Raw genomic sequence first — 24,707 nt, forward strand, 5'->3', positions numbered from 1 at the left:
GCAGATGTTTGCGACGTCTCTGTGAGACCCGCAGGGCCTTACTCCCACTGAGGCTGGGCCTGGCTAAAGGAAATTCTCCCACAGCCCCAGAGCGCTGGAGGAGGCTGAGCACCTTCCCTGGGCTGGGGCTGCTCGAGGATAAGGCTTACAACATCTCCTCTTTGTCATCGCAGGGGACTGGTGGTACAGGCACATCGGCCTTGTTCCCAAGCCCGGATGGTGCACAAAGCCCAGGTACCAGCCTGCTCTGAGCAGTGAATTGCAATGGCAGTGCCAGGTTGCTAGCAAGCGTTCGCCATATGGTGCCATGGAACTCCCTGCTGCCTCGGGAGATTTTCTGAACGCCACTTGTATTATCACCCTCGGGTTTAATTTCTTGTGCCCGTAGCTCTGTAAGAGATCTGATACAATCTACCGCTTTGTATCTTCTTCTCTGCCCTGATGCTGATGAAATTCCTTCTTTCTCCACCGAAAGACGCTTTAACTCTAACCCTGAAAGGGAAACGGGAAGTTGGTGCGGGCCCAACCATCTCATTTTGAAGGCAGGCGGCACCTCCATGCGGTGTCTCTGCAGAATTACAGCTTTAACAGTATTTCCTCTTTTCCCAACATGGTATCGAGCTGCTCCCGAGCAATTTCGAGCCGCCAAACTCCAGAAATCTCAAGAACCAACTAGACGTGTGAGAATAACTGATTTTCCATTTTTTATTTTATATTTATTCCACCAATTTTTCATCCTGAGTGCTCCAACCTGATTTTTTTCAGATTGGTGAGCCAACCAATAAAGTATCTTTTTGATTGAATTAAACTTGTTCTTGACCTGATACACTAATTCTAGCATTTATTTCTGGTTGTGCAATAACATGTGAAGCAGTTGCATTTTAGTTAAGACTTTGTGAATCAAATTGTTTGCAGCATTGCCCATTAATTCACTAATATGTATCAGTAACTGATTTTTTTTCAGTAAATAAAAATATTTCCCAATATATGGATCAAGCTCTGCTGATATCTCTTCACTTTTGTGGATACACAACATGCCAGCCTTTGGGGACCCTGCACAAGGTACACCCTATGCCTCTGTCTTCACGAACTATAGTGGCTTTTTTTTTTTCTTTTTTTTTTTTTTTCTGGAAAACTGCTTTATTTCCACCAATACAGTGCCCCACTCCAGCAAGAACGTCACAAGGGACCACAAACCTCCTAAGCAAGGGTAAATGCTGGAAACACCTACATAAAGATGTTAGAGAGGCAAAAACATCAGTTACAACTCAAAAAGGAGGAGAAGAAGTGGATTTAAGGTGGCTGGTTTTGTTAGTCTGCGATTACAAGTGACCTGATTTTTTTTTCTCCTCAGCTAAAAACATCATTTAGTAAAGAACAGAGAAACCTAAAAGTCACTTTTGGAGAAATCAGGCTGACGAGGTGCCATGGCTCAAGGGAGGCAAGAGGTCCCTGCGCCCTGCTCCAGTTGCCTCATCGCTGTTTTAACAGAATCCATCTTTACGTTTTTACACCTTTACTTTTGGACCCAGCCTGCTGGACTCTGACTGAGCCATACTGATCTCCCGACTGTTGCTGAAAATTCACTGCAGCTAAGAATTCAGCCACCCACTGGGAAAAAGCTCCATTTGATGCAGTGTGGTACAGCTGCCACTTGATGGCATAAGGTACTGAGTGCACATTTCATCCGGAATTCTCCCTGTTTGGCTTGCAGTAGGGTACAAATTAAAACTCAATGTCTTGGAGTGAAATCCTGCACCACTGAAGTCAAAAGCAAACCCATTTACTTCACTGAGCCCAGGATACTGCTCTTGATTCCGATAGTCCCAGGTGCTCAGTGTGGCTCGGTTTACCCGAGGAAGTGCCTGCCTGTTTTAACTGTGATAATCACAGACATGATCTGTCAGCACAGGGAACTGCGCCACTGGGGACTGATGACAGTTATTCAGGCAATAGGAAGGCGGCCGTGGAACACAGGAACGATAAAACTTACAACATCGGAACCAAAACTTGCTTTCAGAATTCAGCTCCCAACATAAACTTTCTGCTTCTGACTGAGAAAGATGAAACTTTTCTTAAACTGCCTTCGCAATGCGTCCGTGTCAGATTGTATTCCCATTACATGGCTGCAGAAAGAGCAGCCCAGCCAGCGCAGGCTACTGATGGCTGACTGAATTCCAAACTCCTGCTCCGCGGCGTGACATTGGAGTGATGTAATGAGACCGGGGTGAGACTGCAGACAGGAGGAACGTCAGCATCAGCAGCGTCTCCTAGGGGAACGGGGTTTGTTCTGGAAATTGGAGTGAGAAGAGTTCTGTGTCGCAGGGGAAATGGTGAGATGGAACTGAAAGGTACGTTAGTATATTTTGGAAAGTGTATTGGAAACTATAGCTCTGAGCTAGTTCAGCTTGTATAAAAGTAAATCTTTGTTCTCTGCTGACCTAGTTTTTTGAGCACATGAAGTTTCTGCAAACCTCAGTAAGAACCGTGGATATTCTTCACCATTAACAGTCAGGGTTACATTGTCAGAGCTCTGGTGTCACCCAAGCGACATCAGGAAGGCTGTAACACATCCACCTGCTACAGAAACCTGTATAGCGGCAGGTACTTTCAAAAGTTACTTCATCTTTTTAAAAACTTGCGGAGGGCGAGTTCTAAGGAGGGCTGCCACGCTTTTACCCGTGACAACAGGGGACTTGTAGCCCCCCTAGATCCCCCCAGGCCCCTCCTCGGCGGACGGGTCCCCGCAGGAAGCGGGCCCGACGCCGGCCCCCCGGTGGCGGCGGCCGGAAGCGAGCGCGGCGCTGGCGGCGGCGCTGGGTCCGCGGCTGGTGCCGAGGAGGCCGGGACCGACGTGGCCGGCCGGGGGAGGCGGGGACTGGGGGCGGCCGGGCGGGGCAGGCGGGCGCCGTGCTGCGGCTGGATGGCAGCGGCGGCGCGGGGCGCGGCGGCGGCGCACGGTAAGGGCGGGAGGCGCTGAGGGGGCCGGTGGGGGGACGGGGTTGGAGCGGGGCCGGAGGTTTGGCGGCGGGCGGGGGGTCCGCGCCGCCATTTCGCGGAGCCTCGCTGCGCCGGGCCCGCTGAGGGGACGAGGCGCGGAAAGTTTGCGAAGTAACTCCGGCCGCCTCGCCGCTCGGCCCCCGCGGGGAGCTGCGGCGGAGCCGGGCCCGGGGGCAGCCCCAACCGGCTGCCAGCTTTCCTCCCGGCGAGCCGGCGGCGGGTGGGATGGGGACGGAGTCGGTGCTTCAGCTGCCTGCCGTGCCTGCGGGAGAAGGTGAGGGCAGAGCTGTGCCGGGTGCCCCATCTGCCTGCCCTGCCGTACCCCGCTGTGCTTAACCCCGTGCGCCTCCAGCTGCACACGCTGCGATGTGCCCGGTCTGCAGAAATGAGAGGCTCTGCGTGCAGTGATTCAGTAGGAGAGGAATGGGGAAGAGGGGAAGGGTCCCCGCAGAGCGGTGGGGTCGCTGCAGACAGGCTGTGATTTGTGACAGAGAGGAGAGCGTGCCCTGGGAGCCTGCAGGCCTGCTGTGCCTCCACCGGGGTCAGGGCTTCCAGGAGGAATTCAGAGCTCTCCACGGGGCTAATGGAGGGAGGTGGCTTGTGGAGAATTTTTTTGGCAGAAAATAATGCTTCCTCCCTGGAAAATAACTTTTTTTTTTTCCATGCAATACTCTTTTGCAACTCTAAGGCCAAGCAACTGGCTTCCAGGGAAAACAGTTGTTTATAACAGTTGTTATAAAGATCTTTTTTTTCCTACTCTCGGCAACATCTGAAATGTCATTGTGTGGCAGCGAGCAATTGTGCTGAGACAGAGCTGAAGCTGTGTGGTCTGAAAAGGCAAAGTGTCCAGGAAGGGAGGCGGTGGGTCTCTGCAGGAATCTTTGTCGTGTAAATATTTTATTTTCTGTTTTCCAGTAGATTTTTACCTTGGCATTTTGAGTTTTGACTGTTTTCTCAGGCACTACCTGCCACAGACCAGAGCTCAGTGAGGTAGGGGAGGCTGTGGGAGTCTCCCAGGAGGAGGGCATGTGCTCTTCTCAGTTGGTGTTGAGTCTTCCCCTTCTTCCCACTAAGGAGTGTGTAAATGGCAAATTTTCATGTTTGTTCTTCCTGAGCTGGGAAGACCTAGCTGTTACTTCAGTTCAGAATCCCAGTCAGAGCAGACCTGACTTGAATGCTCCACTCTGGGACCTGCTGGTGGTACTGGTGAACAGGTTCTGTTCCCGGCATGGCCGGGAGGTGTGATACCAAAGGACATCTTTGTCAAAACCGATGAGTAAATGATGCAGTGGTGATTTTTCTCGTATGCATGTTCTTAAAAATATATACCTTTCTTGAGAAAAAACACATTTCTTATAAATGTGGTTATGCTTCTGCCCCATAGTGGCAGTGGATCTTTCTGAGAACATGCAACTGCTTTCTTTAGAAATTTCTCTATAGGGTTCCTAAAACAGATGCTGATGTCTAAAATTAGGGGTAGGTAAAGACATCTTCCATCCTCTTAAACTGTAGTGGCAGGGTATTATTTTCTCTCTTGAGCTTTTTTTATCCTAGGACTGCATTCTGATTGCTCCCTTCCTTCCTCTTAAAAATTTGTCTCGGGAATAGCCAGTTTTATTTCAGAGATTTGAAGTAAACTTAACATTTCATGAAGAGCATATAGTAATGTGACAGAAAAGCAAAGGGGTTATGGAATAAAACCTGCATTTTTTTAGAGCAAGTGGTTATGATATATTGTGAAGAAGCATATGCAGGAAGTGTGTTCTAAATAATTAGCTGAGCACAAAAATCAGTGCATGTATGTCCTGGATGATGCACCGAGGTCCTCATAGATGTTTTATTTACATCAGGAATTCATTGCCTGAGATTTGGGGATGTTCTTGAGCTACAAGGTAATGATGGTCAGCCAGCACGGGGTGAAGAAATGTACTGTTTTTCCCTAGTGTGATTAACAAGAGAAAAAAGATCCGTCAACCTCAGAAGGTTGACTGACACACAGCTGAGTTAGGGGAATTGGTTTTCTACCCCTTGTGACTGTTTATTGTTCACCACCATCTCTTTTTGGAGGACCCTGGTCCCTTTTGTTGCTGGGAAAAGGAAATGAAGCCAGATATGCAGCCTGTTTTCAGAGCCCTGGACATGTCCTTTGCCCTGTGTGCTACTGCCTCTATCCAGGATTTTGGTCACTCAGTCTCAGAGACCCTTCCAGGTGTCCTTTGGGGAAGACACGGGCTATGAGTGGGCAGAACTAGATGGAAGAATTGGACCTGTTGCAGCAGTTGTGGTGATTTCTTTTCCAGACCGATTCCCAAAAGCTGTTAACTTTGTGGCAACCATGGGACAGATGGGGCCAGTTTATGCCACTTCCCATCATTGCCAAGCTGCAGGAGAGCAGCTGTTTTGCTATGTGTATTCCTTGCATCTTCACACACATATGGTAGTTGTATTAATCCTGATGTTTTTTGCTGGAATGGCTTCACTCCTCACAAATAAGCTGTTTTCAGTCATTTTCAAGTTCTAATCCAAGCATCAGCCCTGTGCCTGTTCACTTCAGTGGCGGAGATGAATGGGTACCTGAGTGCTGTGAGGTGAAAATGTCCCTTGCTTCTGCTACTCAACCTTCTGTATTCTCTTGTGCTGATAATAACGGGCAGCTGAAGAGCTGCCACTTTCAGTAGGGTCCTGCCAGTAGAGCAAGGGTCTGGGGCATAGGGCTGGGAGGGACTTCAAGACAGGATCTAGTCATTGCAATGAAAGAACATCTGGATAAGGAGCTTACTCTTTTTTTTTTTTTTTCTGTTTCTGCATCATAGGTAACCTGTTCCAGTATATTACCATTTTGGCACTATTTAAACTAGTTTCTTCATATCCAAGTTGAATTGTGTTTACTACTTGAGCTGATTCCACAGCGTGGAAGAGTTGAGTACTTTCCCCCTTGTGACTACTGATGCATGCAGACTGTTCTGTTCCCTTCAATGTTATCTTTTCTAGACTAAACACACCCAGGTCCTTCAGTCTTTTCTTCCAGGTTGTACTTTCTAAACTCGTATTTTTGTTTCTGTCCACTGGAACATCTCTTATTTTTACATCTGTTTTATAAAGTACAGTGTGTGAGGTGGGTAGTGTCTTATGGCTAAAGTTTCATTTGTGGGGAGTAGAATGGAATCACTACCTCCGTGTCACACAAACAATGTAGCTGTTGGTATGTCCCGGGATGTCATTCGCCTGCTTAGTGGCGGGCTTGTGTTGCTGGCTCAGATTTATTTTCTGAATCAATGTAATCGCGTATGCCTTTTTTTTTTTTTTTTTTCCTCCTGGCACATTGGAGTTAGTATTTTGTCATATCCATTTGATTTTTTTTTCATTAGTCTGGCGTTTTGTGCTCATCTTTGCTGAGATTGGTTTGACAGTATGTTATAGGTAGGTCTAGGGTTCTCACAGCCAGATCGTAACACTGCAATAAGATGCCACAAAAACCTGAGATGGCTTAAACTTGGGATGTTAAAGGTTTTTTGTCTTTGTCCAGAAACAAGGGATGGGTTTTGTATGGGTCAATAGTTTACATTCCAATAGATGTTATCTTTCCACAAAAAGTTTTAGTGGTTCTTTTGCAGCCAGCCAAGCTAGCATCTTCAATGGTTCCTTCTTGCATCCTTCATACTCCTGATGTCTGTGGTTACTGTGCTTGGAGCTTGGTGTCCTCCTTCACAAGTTCTGTGGGACCCTGTTTTTTACTGTTCTCCTTGGTTGCTCGCTGCAGCTGGGCCTTCCTCCAGCAGTGATCTAGTTCGGGGACCGAAACTGGAAGAGCCTCTGGGGATAAAAAGTCTCTGCTGATTTGTTTTGAACCCACTCACTCATGGAGTCGGGTTTGAGCATGGGAAGGGGAGGCTGACTGAGAGGATGGGGAGACAAGGGTCAACGTTGTCCTTTTCCACTGCAGTGAGCCCTTAGATCGGTTCCAACACCCTGATTTTTTTCTTGACAATTTCAGGCCCTTTTCTGTTTGGCTGTTATTTAATACTTTGCTGTCTTTATCACTTTCTTATCTTATAGGTAAATGCAAACTGATCACTTAAATTCATCAAGAACCTTTCAGAGGATTGAAGTTACCGGTCAGTAACTTCTTCAGTCGCACCCGCCTTTTATTTTTTTCTTTTTGTGAAGGTAGATGAGGCATGATGCTTCTTGAGCCTTCTGTGGCCTTCCCGTATTCCTGTAAATTTCAAAGATGCTTCAGATTACTGTAACTGGTTTCTTAAATGCTTTCAGGTGAATGCCGTTATTCCTCTCAATCTGCAGCTGCCTTGTGAACAATCCTTATGCCATTCTTTCCTAATCCACTCTGTTCTTCTGTTTCCAAATTAATTTTGCTTGCCACGTTTCACTCCTCCTTCTGGAAACTGAAGGAGGCATTTGTACTTCAGCCTTTGTGTCATTTGCTTTCCTTTCCTATTTGCCAGTGAGTGTGTAATTATCTTTATTTTCTGCTTCTAACATGCCCTTTTTCTCTCCAGTTTTCTTGCGACTGAAGAGTTCTTAGTAACAGCTGTGCTGCCTTTGACTAAGAGTCCATCTAACCCAGCAGACTTGTAGGAAGGAGTAAAAATAGAGCAAGTATATAAGATATTTTCCAACTACTCTTTCAATCTCCAGCTCCTTTCAAATAAGAGAATTTCCTGCATCTAACACGAGCTGTCTAACCATGAACAATCAATAGATTTATTTTCGTAGTGTCTAGTCTGTCTGTTGTTGAATCCATGTAAAATTTTGCATTGTTTTTGGAGAAATGCCGCCACGCAAGTTACCAGCTGGTGTCATGTTTGTTTTCATTTTGAAGCCGACCCTCACTGGCTTCACGTGATGGCTGTTAGTACTTACATTTGTAGACACGGTGAATAATCTATCCCTGTTTATGCTGTTTACACCAATCGTGACTTTATGGACCTCTGTTATGTTCCCTTTCCCACTTAGTTGCCTGTCTTGCATCCTGATTTGTTAGATGCTACTCCGTATCTTCAGTTATCTTTTCTACCCAGTATTCCCACAACCTCTCTTGGGTTTTGTAATTCTGACATACCAATTTCATGATAAAAAGTACCAGAGAGGGCTCTTAGAGCAGCTCACCGAAAAGGCAAAGAGAAGACTGATCCTGGTAACGTCTGTGGCCAAGATCTTTTTCTGGAGCCTTGGGAAACTGAAGGGCAAGGACAAGGCTACCTGTGGGTCCTGGCCCTGGGGAGTCCTTGTCCAGCCCACTGGAGGGGAGATTCTGGAAGGAAGACTTGTTTGCAAGGTGTCTCACGCACAGTTTCACATACCTGATGATAAACAGTGTCCTTTAGTACTGTGTTGAAATCGGGGAGAATTTCGGATGCTTCCTTCTGGGGGGAAGGGGGATACCCACCTGCAGTAAGATGCTGAGGGATGGATTGCGTGACCAAGGCCTTTTCTCCTGGGTGGTAAGAAAGAGCCTCCAGCATGCTCTCAGAACCGTTCTCCTCTATTCTTACCAGAGATCGGCCAGCCTGGCTGAGACCACTTAGCGATGACAAAACAAAAGCTTCTGCTTGATGGGACGTTCTCCTTGTTTCTGATCGTGGCCTGTGAAGCTCAGCAGCTCCCGAGGAGTCATGCTGCTGCCAGTTCTGGCCCTCTGTGCGAGAAGGAAGCAGAGTCCTGGGGAAACCCGTTCAGCAGCGAGCGGCTGGATGCCTGGGTCTGTTCCCTCATCGGCTCGTTCATGGTGGGGCTGAGTGGGGTCTTCCCCTTGCTCGTGATCCCCTTTGAGACAGGAGCCGCTCTGCGGTCAGAAGGTAAGCCTGCTACCTGCGTTAGCCTTTCTGAAGACAGAGGTCCTTGGTTGTGACTGATGAGCAGGATCTTGTATCATCCCAGTGTCACAGCAATAGCGTCCCCTAGAGCAGGCATTCCATTTGCAGTGCTTTAGGCCATACCTGTCGATTTGATGGGGAATCCTCTAACAAATGCAAGTCCTGGAAGGAACTTGTACAGAATATCATTTATTGTACACCTGGGGAGCTGCTTGGTCCAGGACCCTCCCACACACAGCTGTCCCAGCCTTGCAGTGCAAGGGCTTCTTTTTGCACTCCAGCTATTTCTTCCATGCTCTCTCCTTTGAAAGCTTGGTTTGCAGATGCTTCTAATTTAGGTCTGTTTGTGCAAAAGCTCAGCTGGAGATGTTTTGGCTTCAAGCTGAGTTATAATCAGGTTTTTGTTTCTTTTTTTAGCTGGATCACGTCGTTTGAAGCAGTTGTTGAGCTTTGCAATTGGTGGACTACTGGGGAATGTGTTTCTGCACCTGCTTCCCGAAGCCTGGGCCTACACGTGCAGTGCAACAACAGGTACGAAAGCCTTATATGCATAGAAGCAGCTCATGCTGTGGCTACTGCTACATTTTTTGGGTCTGTTCCATCCCAAAAACACAAAACCAGCCGGACTGTGTCAGCCCTGGCCCAAAAACTGGTCCAGGCTGTTACTCTGCTTTGAACAATGTGTAAAAGCAAATGCTTAGGGAAAACTGTATGAAAAATAAAAACATGTAATAATTTCTCTTTATACTCCAAAGTTTTCAAGATCGGAAACTTCCTGAGATGAGCATGATTTCTTTGTTTAGTAACTTCGAACAGGTTTCTTGTCTATTGACTTTTCCTGCCTTGCTTTGGGCTCTTGTAAATCTCTGATTCTCCTTTGCCCTTTCCCTAAGGAAAGGGAATGCTTCTTTAACCTGATGGAAAGTTATGAATCCGTGTGTGGTCGGGTATATGAACATGCCTGCTGTTTCAGGTGGGGGTTTCTGCCCTATCACGTGCATCTTGCCTGTAAATCTATCCCTATCACAACAGTGCTTCTCCTACAGCCTTTTTCTTGGAACTAACTGGGATCCCTCCACTTCATCAGTTGGAGCCCAAATGTGCTCTCCTCTCAGTCTTTTTTCCATGACTTCTCCTTGAACAATGATTGTCCATAGAGACATTGACTAAGGTGGTGTCTGGGGAGGTGGGGAGGGAAACAAATAGAGGTGACAGAAACCTGTGTTTGGCAGCAAACTAAACACTGTTGGGATGCAGCTTGTGGTATTGGTGTGTATCCTTCACCCCTCGGATGGCCAGACTTGCAGAAACCCGCAGCAATTGTAACTTTCTGCTTTGGCAAACTGATGTGAGAAGGCAAGTGCTGCTGCATCCCACCTGTTGAGAAGCTACGAAATTCTTTCATCGCTAAAAATGAAAGAGCGGTGAAAAGGATGCTGTAGGTTTCCCAGACTTCCTTATAGCCACCTCCTGGGATTTCAAATGCTCCACAGATCTAATGATCCTGTGGTTCTCTTCCTTTTCATGGCTCTGGTACTGTTAGCAGAACCTACTACCTGCTGGCCTTTTTTCCCCTCTTCCTACAGTGGTTCCCTAATGACTCTCTTCCTGCTCTAGCTTGTTTGCTTCTTACGTTGTCCTGAAGCATAAAGGTTTCCATTACCCATATATGCCCCACTGCAGAATCGTTCTGTTCCTCCACTGCAACCTCCATTTCTGCAGCCAGGCTGAAAGGATGATTATCTCACAAGCTTGGATGTAATTAAAAAGAAAGTTTATAGCTTTGGGCTTAATAACTTGCCCAGGTGTGGCAGAAAGGGGAAGGTGAGTTTGTAGCTCCACTAATGTCAGATTTCATGTTGGGTCTTGCTGCTCGGTAGATAGAGCTGCAGGATTTTTATTGATGTAATGTTCACTTGCCTCTGGGGCACTGGGAAGTTCCCAGTGTTGTCAAGAAACATTCCCGATTGCACTGTTGAAGTAAAAGGGGTGGGGGCTCTCACACTAAGTGTCTCGAGATGAGGATACCTTTTACTTAGATCAACAACGAGCAGATTAACTTAATTTTCTGTGAGATATAGTTGCTTTCTACTCCTTGCAGGAGGTGTTTCTGTTCTTTTGTGTTTTTGTCTTGGGACTGGTGATTAAACTATCTGGGGCAGGTGGGGTTCCCATGTGGGAAGACACTGTGTTCTCGGAAGTGACATGAAGGAATTTTTTCTGTTGTCCCTTAGGAGAAGGGCAGAGCTTTCAGCAGCAGAAGCTTCTGGGTCTCTGGGTGATTATTGGTTTCCTGACCTTCCTGACGCTAGAGAAGATTTTCCTAGAGAAAGAGGAGAAGGAGTGCCCTGGTGTGGTAAGTGAGTAGCCAGAGGGGAGGGAGTGTTGTTGTGTTTAGATGGTGAGTCAGACATGTAAGCACTGTATTAAACACCTCATCTGCCCTACCTGGCAGGCTCAGCAAAGGATCCTGGAGCTGTGAGTAGCTTATCAAAGGCCTTTTGGAGCCTTTTGCCACTTTGACACATGGTTCTAGAATGTATTCCATCTACAGGCTTTGTGTGGTTTTAGCTGAGATTTCTCGCCTCTGGGCTGGTTTTGTTCTTGATGTGGTTTGTGTGAAAAAAGAGCTCCCCTTCTATATGGACTGGGAGCTGGAGTGCTCTGCAGTTGAGACTACCTCAGATAACCTTTGAGAGATGACAGTTTGCTGACACATGCTCTACTGAGTAATCTGGACTCGCTCTCCTTCTGCGTCCTCAGTCAGGGTAAAGACCAACATTCTTTGGAAGACATTCCTTGCTGTCCACTTCTTCTGGGTGTGATCTGAACCAGGCGCTTGTTCCATGGAGCTGCTAACGTGGTAGACAGGGTTTATAGTTGGCCAGAGCATGCTATGCAGTGGTTCAGACAAGAGTCACCCAGCAGCAAAGAAGCAACACTGACAAAACAGGAACCAGGAGGTAACACCAAGACAGAGGATAGTGGCTAGTCCTAACCCATCTGCCTGGTTCCTAGCAGCAGCTCTCCTATAGGCTGTTCAGTACTTTCTGTGCCATGCCTTTTGAGAGAGAAAAGAGCAGGTCAGGAACTGGGTAAGCAGTTAGCTATTGTTTTGACTCGAGACTAAATTGAAAGGAACTTCAGCTCATATATAGAGACTGAAGTCTGAGATGAACAGTTTATTTGGAAACTGACAATCACAGCTATAGAATAACTCTTTAGGATTCAGTTATCCTGACGCACTGGGGAGAACAAGACTCTTTATTTCTTCACCCCCAGCCCAGATGGAATTGAGTTTCTCTGGGCAGTAGCTGCCAGCAGGACTGACAGATTGAGTCCCTCATCTTCCCAGTGGAACCTTGCTCATGTCAAAGGGGCCTGACTCTGATTCCCTGTATTTCTTTCTATTTTCCTTCTCCTGATGCTTGGAGAATTCATTGCTCTTGTGCAGATGTGACAAGGTGTGACACTCTCTGAAGTCTGTCTTGTTTCTGGTCGTTGTCATGGGTAGATTTGGGTACCAAAGCTACTGATTTGGGTTGTAAGAATGAAACTATTAAGGCTGAAGGTTGGATTTCTAATCTAGATTTGTGCTCTGTGTGGAGGACAAAAAGGCAGTGACAAGTTGTTTTCCCCTAATTTAGGGCTGTGATTACAAAGCACCAGCTGGAAAGATTCCCAATGGAAGTGGCTACCCCCTGTCAAAGGTATCAGGCAGATCCCAAAGAGAGGAAACAGGTTCAACTCAGTGTAATGGTTCCACTCCGCAGTCGTGTCCAACAGACAACAGAATCAAGGTAAGAGACCCACAAGCAGCCTTTTTCTAGATGATTCACATCCTATGTTTTCTGGGCAAAGATCTTCCAGTCAGGAGGAAGAGTTGTCTGTGGAGAGAACTGTGCCTGAGTGGGGGACTCAGTGTTTGAGTGAGTTACACTTAAATTTTGCTCTGTCAAAGTCACAGCAGGAAGGAAATAAGATACTCACTGGGAGAAAATCTGCACTGCAGCTTATGCAAAAGAGGCAAAATCACTATTGTGAAGGCATAAGCCTGGGGATGGGTGTTCTGACTGAATCCTGAGACCAAAGTACAGTACTTTTCAATTTACCCTATTATCTTATACTCAGTATATCTTTATTTGCTTAACTTTTTGAGTAATGACTTTATTGTTTCTCCAGTGCCTACATTGTATTAATTGTGAACAGCATGCTTCCTTTTAAGGCACCTTTTGGATGTATTTTGGCAGCTGAAGCTGTAAAACTTAAATTCAGGTTTTTTTGAATAGCAGCCATCTGCTGCCCAAAAGAGCCTCCTTTCCACTTCTGCCTCCAAACCTGCCATTTGTCATCACTTCATTTGCACTGGGCCTCATCTGACCCCTACAGTGAGCCTATTCAGGGAACTAAACAGGCAAAGATTTTTTTGATGATGATGATTATTTTTCTGTGTAGGTTTCTTTCCTAATTTATCATCTTAAATCAGCTTCCCATGTAAACCTGTAGCCCTGGGATAAGGGAGATCAATCAGCGAGCTCACAGGACTGGAGGTGGAGGACAGAAAAGGAGTACTGTAGCCACGGCCCAGTGCTAACCTTTAGATTGGCTTTGCTCTTGCTTTTGTTACTATCTTTGCACTGTGGGAAACCCTGCCTGGGTGACCATTACATGCAAGAGAGTAAAAGATCACTTTGACCAAGGAGGACCTATAATTTGAGTTTGAAAGCACTTTAAAATGTGAAAGATTTGTAGGAGAGTGACTATGAACAGAAAGTGTGGTTACGCAAACTAGCCCAAACCTGGCCATGTGGTCAGTCAGAGGCTCTTTCTATTTTAAAGTTGTTTTGCTGTAACCTTGTAGCTATTACTATACAATGTGAAAGACATGTTGAGATCACTGGGTGGTTTTGATACCTGTCACATTCACGTAATCTGTACAGAATGCTATGACAAAGTGCAAGGTGCTGCATTGGTCGTTCTGGAGCTGACAGCGCTGAAGAAGACAGTATTACTGGGTTATGAAACATTGTGCATTTATTTTAGAAAGGTTTATACAAGGAACCGTGGACTTTGAGGATGGGTTAGTCCTCCAATGATTTCAAGTAGAAATGAAACACTGACGAGGGACACAATTGCTCGGTGCCTTGTTCTAATGTAAAAAGTAATCATGTAATTATTGCTAATTGATATGGTATTATGGAAGATAAATTTTGTCAACTAGACATTTTTCCCTGCCTCTGTTCAGTCATAAGATCGTTTGGTAATGATACTGACAGCTTTCTCCCAAATTCTAATAAAACTGGTACTGCATGAAATCAACCTTACTAATATAAAAAATCTGTTATTCTATGTTGTAAACAGGGACTGGATTAATGCAGCCCCCCTCAGATCTGTTCACTACTGGTTTATGATTTTTGTAATTGATTGTTTAAAAAAAAAAGTACATCTTTACATTTGCAGATACTACTCTGTTACTTAAATGTCATATTGTGACTGCATGAGGTCGGTGACAGTTGCTAAACGGAGTAATTTGATCAAAAGAGATGAATTTTTAACATGTTTTGATAGAAGCAAATATCAAGTAATAGATTAAGAAAGAATACAGATGACACTTGTAAGATAGGGAGAGATTCCAGGAAGTCAGTGCCTTGGAAAAAGATGTGAGAATCATAGTAGGAAATTGGTTGAATACACTCTTCCGTTATGATGCTATAGTCAGGAGGATGACCAAGTGAGTAGGAAATAGTATGTAAGACCAAAAGCAAGTGTTTCTTTCCATATAGCAGTAGACCTGACTCTTTATTTGGCTTTTTCTGTAGTATTCATGATAGCCAAAATAGTATCAATAAATTGCAAAGTGATCAGAAAAGAGCTGAAATAATTACTTCAGGTTTGCAGTACATGGTTTTTCTTAAGTGTTCTTCTTCAGCTTTTAGCTTTATAGAAGTGATGAATCAGGGGTGACTTTAAGGTATACGAATACCCATGCGAGAGGCATGACTATATGTGAAAAGCTAAAGCTGTACTAAGTAGAAGCAGATTAGAAATAGAAGACAACTCTGTGATGGAGGGTATCTTGCCAGTGGGACAACTTACCTAGAGACATAGTAGATTCTTTGTCACTTGTGGGCTTTAAGCTGTGATTTAAGCTTTTTTCTACAAAATACACTATAGCTTAAGAAACAACAGGCTTTATGCAGAAACTGGAAGTTTCTATTTCAGTTGTGTTATATAGAAGGTCTTAGCTGATCATGGAGACCTCTTCTAGCTTTAAAATCCTAACATGTCTATTTAGTCTTGCAGACTGTTAGGAATACACATGAAATAGAAACTCAGGAGTTAATGTATGTAATTTTAACTTTCTACCTTCTGGGCATTTAATCTGAAGATTTTAATAGTCTTTCTAGTAGGGGGGAGATTACCAAAATTATCAAGATATTTCTACCTTGTTTCCTTAGGAAACAACATAAGCAGTCATTCCATCTGCCTGTCCATCTGTTCTGCCCTTCATTTTTCAATAACTTTTGAACCCATAATTAATTTTACTAGAGTTTCAGAGAGGGTAGAAATCTGAAGGGTAATCAGATTTCTGCAAGATCCATAAAAATCAGCGTGGCAGTAGAGGAGGAATGCAGACTAATGTCCTGTTGAAAAACTCTGGCAGAGCTTAGATGTTGCATGCTGTTTGACAGCTCTGCCTGGTTGGAAGATCAACAGGTAAGTCTCACTGGCCTTATCTGGTGGAGAAGTGGCTGTCATGGACTGCACTGGGGGGGGAAAGGAACGTGCAGAGAAAATGTTGCTGGAAGTGTGCAAGGTAGGAGCCTACAAAGAAAAGAGAAATCTATAGCAAAGACTTCTTTGGTTCTCCTATGCACTCAGTAACAGTTTTGTTTTTTCCCCCAAAATGGAAAGATACTACTTAAACAAAAAGAGATGTCACTCTTCAAGGCTTCAGTGATTAGTAAGCTGCAATCAGTCATCCTTGCTCCATGTATATTAGAACTTACACTCTTTGGCCGCTGCTGTAATAACTTGTCCTAGCTTAAACACTGCAAGTGGGAGGCATCCTTTGCACCCAAACACAGATTGGTTTTGCCCTGCATTGCAGCCTTTATTCCTTCATCAAGTAAAAACTTTGTAGAGTACCTTTTCCGTACTCATTCTTTTTCTTTTTTCCCCATGGCACAGGGGTCCTCGCTGATTTGTAGAAGAATGTTTTATTGCATAGTGACATTAATTCTGAAGCATGAACATAAACACTTCATCTTGCTGCGCTCTTTATGAGCAACGAGAACATCCTATTAGGTATTCACAGAATGTAAATGTCAGAGGCTCATAACTGTCAAATCAACCCAATTTATTTCTGAACACTCCAAGGCTTTGCTTCTTTCAGTGACAGCTTTTGCCCAAGCCACTGACAAGAAAAAGTCATAATGTTTTAATCATGAAGTCTATTTTTTCCCTATACAGTGGTTTGGGAAATCATTTTAATATAAAACCTATTGAATAATTATTACTAGCCTGTGGGGAAAATGCAATCACATAAAATCCCAACATGAAAAGGAGAAATTTTAGACAGTCACATCTGACTGAAAATAAAGAATGAGAAGTAAAACTGCTGTGTTCATGGGTCTGTATGCATACATTGCTTTGTGCTTCTCCTTCTTGCAAAAACATGCAGGGAACTTCTGCATCCATTGTGGAGATGTTGCTTAGATTGTTACTTAAACATGGTACTTAGTCTTTGCTTAATTCCTTATTTTCATATTTAACTATGTATGCACTGTGAAAAGTTTAAAGCCTGTGAAGATGTTTGGAGGTTGTGCAGTGGAAAGTAACCTGCAGAAAGTAAATGCTTTTGAGAGAGATACCTGACAGAAAGCTCCATCTGAGCTGTGGTGTGCAGATGGCAGGAAGAAAAGATTCCCCAAGGAAAGTTTGATAGAAAAAGAGAAGAGGAGAAGATTGAAAAGGGCCTGTGAAACCCATTAGCACGTGTGTTCTTTCCAGATAAACTTTGGCTTACCTGATGGTAAAGTAAGAAGTTAATGCCTTACGTTTTCTACATGGTCTCTCCTTTCCACTCACTGGGTGCTGCCCTGTATCTGCAGGTAATGTATGCCCCCAGTTCTTGCAGTCCAGAGACAGTCTGATGCAGCTAACTCCTGGATTGATGATAATTTACACTGCAGTGAATTGCAGTGGCCCAGGACCCACATGTGGTAGTTTTTTGTTAAATCTGATGAGAAACAAAGAAAGCAACCTCTGAGCAAATGATATGGTGTGGTACGCTCATAAATCATTTTGGGTCGGTCAAGTACACAATTTTTTCTGGACAGGAACATATTAGCATGATAGGGAAGTCTAACCTGGAGATGTAATTCTGAAGAAGGTAACTGGCATACACTTTTAATGTTCAGAAATCTGTTTGTCAGCATACAAGTGCATATACGTGCTATCCAGCCTTCTAGTAGGTGTTTTTTTGGTGACTGTCATCACTATCTTCTCTTTATTCTTTGTTAAGGGAAAGCAAACCCACATGCAGAAGTTTTTTTAGTGCAATGTTTCAAGATCTATATGGTTATAAAAAGCAGTTTCAGCAGCATTTGTTCTGTTGCATTGTTCTTGCCAGCTTTTGAAGAGGAGATATTTAACAGGTATTAAAATACATGGCTAGAAAACAAGGTCAGGTCATATTTGAAGCCAGTCACCTGTGTAAATTAGTGTTGCCCAGTATCGGCTCAATTTTGAATCAGATACTCTGGTTTATTCTTTTTCCTTTTTCTGTCTGTCTCTGTATCTGAAGCTTCTCTGTTATTTGCCCTCTCTCTGTCTTTCTTTCTACCAGTAAGATGTCTTTCCTAATCTCAGACAGCATTGCCTACACTAAAGCTGAATTTACTCTAAAACTGAATGGAGTATTTAATTTGTACTTGAGCCCTGACATACTTTAAGATTGTCCTGACCTTTGCCATCTGATCATGGTTCCGTATAACCTATGCAAGAGCCATGTCTGGTGCTTCCTATTATCATATGTCTCTTTCTTTATCAGGGGCTCTTTTTCTCTTTTTGCAGATTAGTGGATACCTCAATTTGCTGGCCAACACCATTGATAACTTCACACATGGCCTGGCAGTAGCAGCCAGCTTCCTGGTTAGCAGAAAGGTAAGGTTTCTGTCACCAGCTGTATACTGAAGTGGAGATGTCTGTTCCCAAGTGTGATGCAACATGCAAAAAAAACAAAGATATGAGGAGTTCACTCCTATTTTCTGGAAGTTTCTGAGAAAATGGAGACTATATTGAAAAGTAATCCCGTCTTGACCCTCTGATTCCAAGTTTCTTCAAACCTGAGACCTCAGTTTCCCCCATCTGCTGGCATTTTGGGAAGGGTTAGCTCATCTGCACTTTTAATAAGAACCTTAACTTGGAGAAAGGGGCCATGATGTAATCCTGCAAGTCTCATTCTCAGATCTAGGGGACCGTTTTTTAACCACCTTCTTTCCTCTGCTGTAGGTTGGGTTTTTAACCACAATGGCTATTCTCCTGCATGAAATCCCACATGAGGTGAGAGGGCTTTGTATCTTGTGGGGGGTTTCAAGGGTGCTTTATTGTGTGAATGAGAAGAGCTGAGTCCAGTTATGTTTTCTTGTCCCTTTGATAGCTCTCTGGGAGACTGGAAATGTGGAAAGTTAAAAACAGTCCTGAAGCACTTGTCTTGTTAAGGGTGGCCTCTGAGAATGTTCGTCAACTGTTGGCTCTTGATTTTCCTAGGTTGGGGACTTTGCAATCCTACTTCGGGCTGGGTTTGACCGCTGGAGTGCAGCCAAGATGCAGCTATCCACAGCTCTCGGGGGGATTCTAGGAGCCTGCTTTGCAATATGCGCTCAGTCACCAAAAGGAGCAGGTAAGGCTCCCTGGAACTTTGGTAGGAATGTGAGGAGCCCATGATCCTCATGTGTATATCTTCTCTCCCATGGATTTGTCTCAGGAGTAATGAAAGCTTTCTGTGCTTGTGCAGGGGAAACAGTAGCCTGGATCCTCCCTTTCACTTCTGGAGGATTTCTGTATATTGCTTTGGTAAACGTTGTGCCTGATCTCCTGGAGGAAAAGAACCCTTGGTAAGTGCTCCCTCCTGTTGTGCTGCAGCCCTTCTTACTGCCTAGGAGCAGGGCTGTGACAGTTCCCCATGCCTGTTTTGGGGGCACATGAATGCCAGCTTTCCAAATCCCATTAACAAGGCTGCTGTGCTAGCTATTGAGTTTATGGGACCACAAAGACCCTTTAAAACATGAAAACCTTCAACTGGGTCAGTCTCAAAGATTGTGCTAGTGCAGTATGAAGCCCAAGCAGCTAGAGCAGGTTGCTCAGAAACATGTCCAGTAAGGTGACCCTTTCCAGAGTCTTGTCTTCTCAGCTCTTGCAACTAGTAGCTTAGGGACTGTCTGAACCAGGGCCCCGTACAGGCTTTTGTGTCTGATAACCACACATGAACATATCTTTCATATGCTTTTCTCATCTCTTTTTGACCCTATCCGTTACTCTGGGCCTCCTGCAATCTCCCATAGTTTGACTGCACTGCATGAAATGATGCTTTATATTATTTATTGTTTAGCCTCTTGCTTAATAATTTTGTTTAGATGTCACTGTGTTGCTGTGCGAGTAGAAAATAAGTTTTTTTCTGTCACTGCATTTCATAGTTTCACTGTATCCCACCTCAGTCGATCATTCCTTCTCTACACAGATATCTATATTCTGGTATGCATATTTATAGCCTTCCCCATTTGTATTATTCTAGTTTCATGGAGCCTGACTGAGGCTCTGGCAGGTCCAGATCCAGTTGTATCACAGTAAAGGTCCTCTCAGATCTGCTGGCAGAGCTGCCCCTGAATGTTTCCACATATTTCAGTTGTATTGACAGGTTAACTTCTGTAGTTTAAATGAGAGACTTTCACTCATCTAGTTCATTTTCACTGAAACAAATCAGGAAGTGCTCAAAAAAAACAAAAAACATCTCCACAGTTACATCTGAGGAGGCAGGAACATTTGGTAGGAAAATGGTAATGACCAGCTGGGAGCTTGCTTTTGGGTTGATAATCTCTTGTGCTGGCCCAGCTGTTTGCAGAGTATACAGAGGTAGCAGGTATATAGTCACTTCTAGCACCATCTTAGATTTATGCTTGATTAAAGAGTGGCAAAATTAATCAGCTTTTTTTTTTTTAATTGTGGCTATTTATTAGTTGAATGAGGTTCCTAATCCGTCTTTGAACATGCTGCTGAAGTGCTGGTTCTCTTGTGAGTAAAAGGGCAGGAATATGCAGTTGGGTAGTTGCACAGCAGAATCAGCTTACATTGTTTTTGAAACCTTAACTTGAGCCTTGCAGCTGAGTGGAACAAATGCACGTCAGTTTATAGACAGCATCTTTGTCTGGGGTGCTGCGAACAAGTCTTCTCAGCTGTGTAATGGTGTCATACAACTGCTGTTTTCCTCGTGATAGATTTGGAAGGGCAAAGAAAAAACCAGTCATGAGCTTGTACATTGCTGCCTATTGGCATTGGTCTACACCCCTCCTAATTTTGCTGTTTCTTTCCCAGGAACTCCCTGCAGCAAGTTCTGCTCCTGTGTACAGGCATTACAGTCATGGTGCTACTCTCATTCACAACTGACTGACCTCTGCGCTGACTTCGTGATGCCTCCCAGAGCCACCGCAGTGACTCTGAGCTGTTACAAAGCAATAAGGAACACTAATGTTATTTCCTACGTGTGTGCGTGCAGATCTGGCTGCTAGTGTGAGAAGCAGGTGAGAAAGAGGTCTGGGTGTGCAGGACTTCGTTCCCTGGCTCTCCTATCCCTGTTCTGCTAAAATCCCACACATCAGGGCTTCTATTTTTTTATGGAGCAAAAGATACAGCGAGCAGAAATGAACTGAACAACTGCTCCACCGAGAATGGACAACGTTTTATTTCGTTCATTCTGATGGAACTGTACCTCCCAAGCTCTTGTGTGAACACAACAGAGGCGATCCCTGTAGCTGATGAAGAATTTTTCTACCACTCTGAGGGCTGGAGACAGAACAGGGATGGCAAAGCAACAGTAAAGCAACAGCTTTAGCCAGAACTCCCTATCCACGAGGAGTTACGGTGCTATGAAAACCTGCATTGTAGATAGAGGGGAAAGGCTCCTTTCCAACTTATCTCTGGCTTTTCATTGACATCACTTGTTCCTAAAGGTAGTATTAGCCTTGGTAGTTCACTTCTTTGGTCTGTTTAGTATTTACTTATGTTGAAATCGAGCCAAGAACTTGGGGCACTTTTGGATAGGTCACTACAATTAAATGGCTCGGCTTGGAGATTACTTGCCTCAGCCCTTACCACTCCAACAGTCAGCACAGCCTGGTTTTTTTTTTTCTGAAAAATGGTGAGTAAATGATTCTTCTTTTGCCAGACTATCAGCTCATCTACACGTGAAAGGAAAGCAACGTGTAGGTATTTCTAACCTTCCTCTCCTCATAACCATCAGCTGAACATGGCCGAGCCTGCTCTTGAGACCCAATTCACCCACCATCTGCCCACAAGTTTCAAAGCCCTTTTGAGAAGGAAGGATTAGCATGTCAGCCCTGCCTGGCACGTTACAGCAGTCCTAGACTGTCATGGCTCAGGTCAGTTTGGGCAGTGGTTGGACACCATTCAGTACAGCCTGGTCAGCAGCATATAACCCCATGTTAGCTCTTCCTCTGTTCAACGTGGTATGTTTAAGGGCGTGCTATAACCAAAGCTATAGATGGTAGCTTATTTCTGGCCACCTTACCTCATGGTGGAGTTAGTCTGTTGGGGATGCATGGATAAGCAATAATACTGGGATTCCTTAAGGGAAGGGGCACAGCAGCAGGGAGGTGAGGCTGAAATGGGAAAGGTGAAACTGCTGGTTAAAAGTTTAAAAAAAAAAATGGGTCTGGAAAAGCTGTGTGCTTAGTAAGGAGAGGAAAGGGTGGCATTAAGTATGCTTTAAGAGTTTTCTGTTGTACAATATTTGGGGTAACATTTTTGGCAATTTTATGCCAATAAAAATGAATGACATTTCTAGCACTTTGCCCAGACGAGCAAAGCAGACAGGGCTGACCAAGCCCTCATTCCACAGGGATGTTTTAGTGCCACAGAGACGTGCGCAATTGCTAGATCATCCATTCTGCAGAGCTTATCCTCGCTTTGCTTAAATCTGTTTAAAAGCTGGTCTAATTGAACTAGCAGAATCATTGGATGCAAAACAGGTGCCACAATGTGAATTGCACCAATTCAGTTTTGTTTTTAAACAGCTTTTCTAAATGAGCACAGCTCTCCGGTCTGCACAAAGCCTTAACAAGAGGGCTTGTCCCTAGAGGGGGTAATTTGGGTCGGAGCAGTGATGCAGGTATGCTGCCCGCAGCAGAGGCATTTACTTTCTTAAGAGATTCTTGAACTGTAGACACAGTTCTTTTCTTATGACAGCTCCTGTCCTACTTTTCAGGGAGAGCTGGAGAGCTCATGCTTGCAGCTTTCTTTGCCCAGGAACTGCTGTCTAAATTTTTTTCGTCTTTCCTTACCCCAGGCTCACACAGTAAGTAGTTTCACAGTGAGGGAGGCTTAGTGCCTTTTTTTTTCTTAGGGGAGGGGGAGTGTTTTGGAAAACAAAGTTGCTTTCCTTTGTCAGCTTCTCCCTCTGTCATTCAGTTGTCAGAAAGTCTGAACTTAGCATCCGCTTTCCTGGAAGATTAATATGATTAGCCTGCAGGGACTGGGGGAATATATTAGCCTCCCTAGTTCTGGCTTTGTTGTTCCCCCCCACTCCCTGGGGACTAAAGCTAGCTGGACCCTGTAGTAGGGCTCTGGAGGATGAGTTTGTAGAGAAAGAGGTGCCTACCATTTCCCAAGATGTCTTTCTCAAAATGAGGCTGGTATTTAAGTTGAAGCATTGCCAGGTGAGTGCCCATGAGTTGGTGTTGTTGCATCAGCACTGACTCTTGCCAAGACTAAACTACAGTCAGGATTTTGTGCTCAGCGTTCAGGAATGCGAAGTGGATGACACTGAAGAAAGAATTTCTCAGTTGTTTTTCTTGGCTGATACCACAGGCCCGGAGAGTCTGCGGTTCTTGGGAAGATACCCTGTAGAAGGTATCCACGGGGCTTACAGGAGGGGCTGGCTTTCCACTACATGCAATGTCAGCCCTGGGGCTGAGGATGCAGAGCATTGGGAGGAAATGGAGCATCACTCCACCACATTTGTCACTTTTGGAAATGCAGAGAGACTAGTATTTTCTAAGCTCTATTTTTTCAGCTACTCTTATGCATTTTCCCACTTCATCTGTATTGGTCTGCTCTGCATGGAGACAATAGAGATGAAATAAATGGTTTTTCATTGTGGGTTTGCATTTTTTTGTTGTTGTTGTTGAAATTGCTACTTTTCATTGAACTAAAATTACACATTCAATTCAAATTTCATTGAATTACAGAACAATGTCTCTGGGTTAGTCTAGAGAATTCAGGAGTCTGACCCTCTTCTCTACTCCTCTGACTTTCACAATTGTAAGAAAAATTTCTAACCCAGTTTGCTGTACCTGCTGCCATGGCACCGTGGGCCAGGAATGCTGTGTTCTGATCAAAATTCTTGGTTGCCAGTCTGCATTCCCTGAAAAGTATTGCCAGGTGAGTTACTCCTAGTTGAGCAGAGAGCTTGCATGGTAACTGACTATCCAGAGTTTTGCAAACATACTTTGTAATTAGTGATACTTTTTTTCATGTAAAAACTCAAAGCCTGTCTGATAGTTACGCTCCTCAACACTTATGGCTAAGCTGGTTACCTGACATATGGGACAAAGGCATCAGATGTCACATATAGGAGGAGCCCAGAAGGGAGTAAAGGGATTTTCTTTACCCTTCAAAAACACGGGTTCAAAGCAGGTCTTAACCCACTCTTCAGCTGAAAGATTTTCAGGCTATAAATGCTGAATAGTAGTAAATGACTCTTGGTTCTTACAGAAGACTTCTTTAGGAAGAAGGAAGAAGATAACCCTAGAGCTGGAAGAATGTAGACAGGTAGGTGATCAAGGGCATGATTTGATGGTACAGGGGCTTTGGCAGCAATGTAGCTTCTGTTATTTCTGTCCCCAGCTTCACCATGCTGCCCTCTTTGTTTGTGTCTGTGAGGCTGTGCTCTGAGCCTCCCTCCCCCAACCCTTTTTTCTTGAAAGTAATGTAAGTCCGCTGCCTCGTTCAGTGGTTCTTGCATGACTGCAGTAGGGCAGAGGGGAACAACACCTGGAACTGTTTAAGGGTGATGCTCTTGCCAGAGCCAGTCTTCTGAAACTGTAGCCTGAGGAACTGATGTGGAGAGTAGGGGGAAATAATAGGATGGCAGATTTAGGAGACATGAATATTCTCATCTTTCCACAAGGGAGCTGTCATAATTGAAGGATCTTGTGTTATGTAGAGCAGCGATTGTTTGAAAATTATTTTTCATTCTTGATGTGGAAGACTTGTAATTTAGCTGGTATGCGTAAGAAAATTCTTTCAGCAGCAGTCCTGTCAGTTGCTTTCAATTTGTCTGCCTTCAAGGCACGAATGTGCAGCTGCGTGGATGGTAATCCCATCTGTCCAGTACACACTGCTGAAGAGAGAAGCGTGCTGAAATGTGTCGAAAGCAAGCTTTATGCATGGTTGCTGTGCGTTTCCACCAGGCATGGTTCTCCGGGGAGGACAGCACTGTCTGTCCTGAGGAGGGCCCCTGGGAGCTGGGCTGCGGGGGACAATTAGGGTGTGGGAGGGCCAGAGGTGGGGGCAGGACCAAAATCTCCTACAGGTGGACAGTTGCTGTAGGCAGGCAATTTAAGGTATTTACAT

The 24,707-nt window shown here is 44.6% G+C and overlaps 1 protein-coding gene across 10 annotated transcripts; it reads left to right on the forward strand.

Annotated features, from left to right (window-relative positions):
* Positions 1-1,896: 1,896 nt before the first annotated feature.
* On the forward strand, positions 1,897-23,231 carry SLC39A13 (solute carrier family 39 member 13). Of its 10 annotated transcripts, XM_050711063.1 has the most exons (13): positions 1,897-2,351; positions 2,446-2,604; positions 5,814-5,918; positions 7,057-7,115; positions 8,517-8,816; positions 9,252-9,365; positions 11,069-11,190; positions 12,482-12,634; positions 17,913-18,002; positions 18,351-18,401; positions 18,609-18,741; positions 18,856-18,955; positions 20,430-23,231. In XM_050711063.1, the coding sequence occupies exons 5-13, from the start codon at positions 8,549-8,551 to the stop codon at positions 20,503-20,505; spliced, it is 1,107 nt and encodes a 368-aa protein (XP_050567020.1). In that variant the 5' UTR covers positions 1,897-2,351; positions 2,446-2,604; positions 5,814-5,918; positions 7,057-7,115; positions 8,517-8,548; the 3' UTR covers positions 20,506-23,231. The 10 variants fall into 10 exon arrangements, with proteins under 10 accessions (XP_050567020.1, XP_035406070.1, XP_050567019.1 ...); XM_050711064.1 differs by lacking the exon at positions 2,446-2,604 and having other exon boundaries at positions 2,319-2,351; XM_035550176.1 differs by lacking the exons at positions 1,897-2,351; positions 2,446-2,604 and adding an exon at positions 2,961-3,274.
* The last annotated feature ends 1,476 nt before the right edge of the window (positions 23,232-24,707 follow it).

The sequence above is a fragment of the Cygnus atratus genome, chromosome 5, assembly GCF_013377495.2.
Source record: "Cygnus atratus isolate AKBS03 ecotype Queensland, Australia chromosome 5, CAtr_DNAZoo_HiC_assembly, whole genome shotgun sequence".
NCBI classification, from domain to species: Eukaryota; Metazoa; Chordata; class Aves; order Anseriformes; family Anatidae; genus Cygnus; species Cygnus atratus.

What these genes read in the sequence shown, in the direction of transcription:
- SLC39A13 (XM_050711063.1), top strand. Translation starts at nt 8,549, where the DNA reads ATGACAAAACAAAAGCTTCTGCTTGATGGGACGTTCTCCTTGTTTCTG. An exon ending in GCTTCCTGGTTAGCAGAAAG is followed by an intron (nt 18,003 to 18,350) that starts GTAAGGTTTCTG and finishes CCTCTGCTGTAG; the next exon opens with GTTGGGTTTTTAACCACAAT. An exon ending in TGCATGAAATCCCACATGAG is followed by an intron (nt 18,402 to 18,608) that starts GTGAGAGGGCTT and finishes TGATTTTCCTAG; the next exon opens with GTTGGGGACTTTGCAATCCT.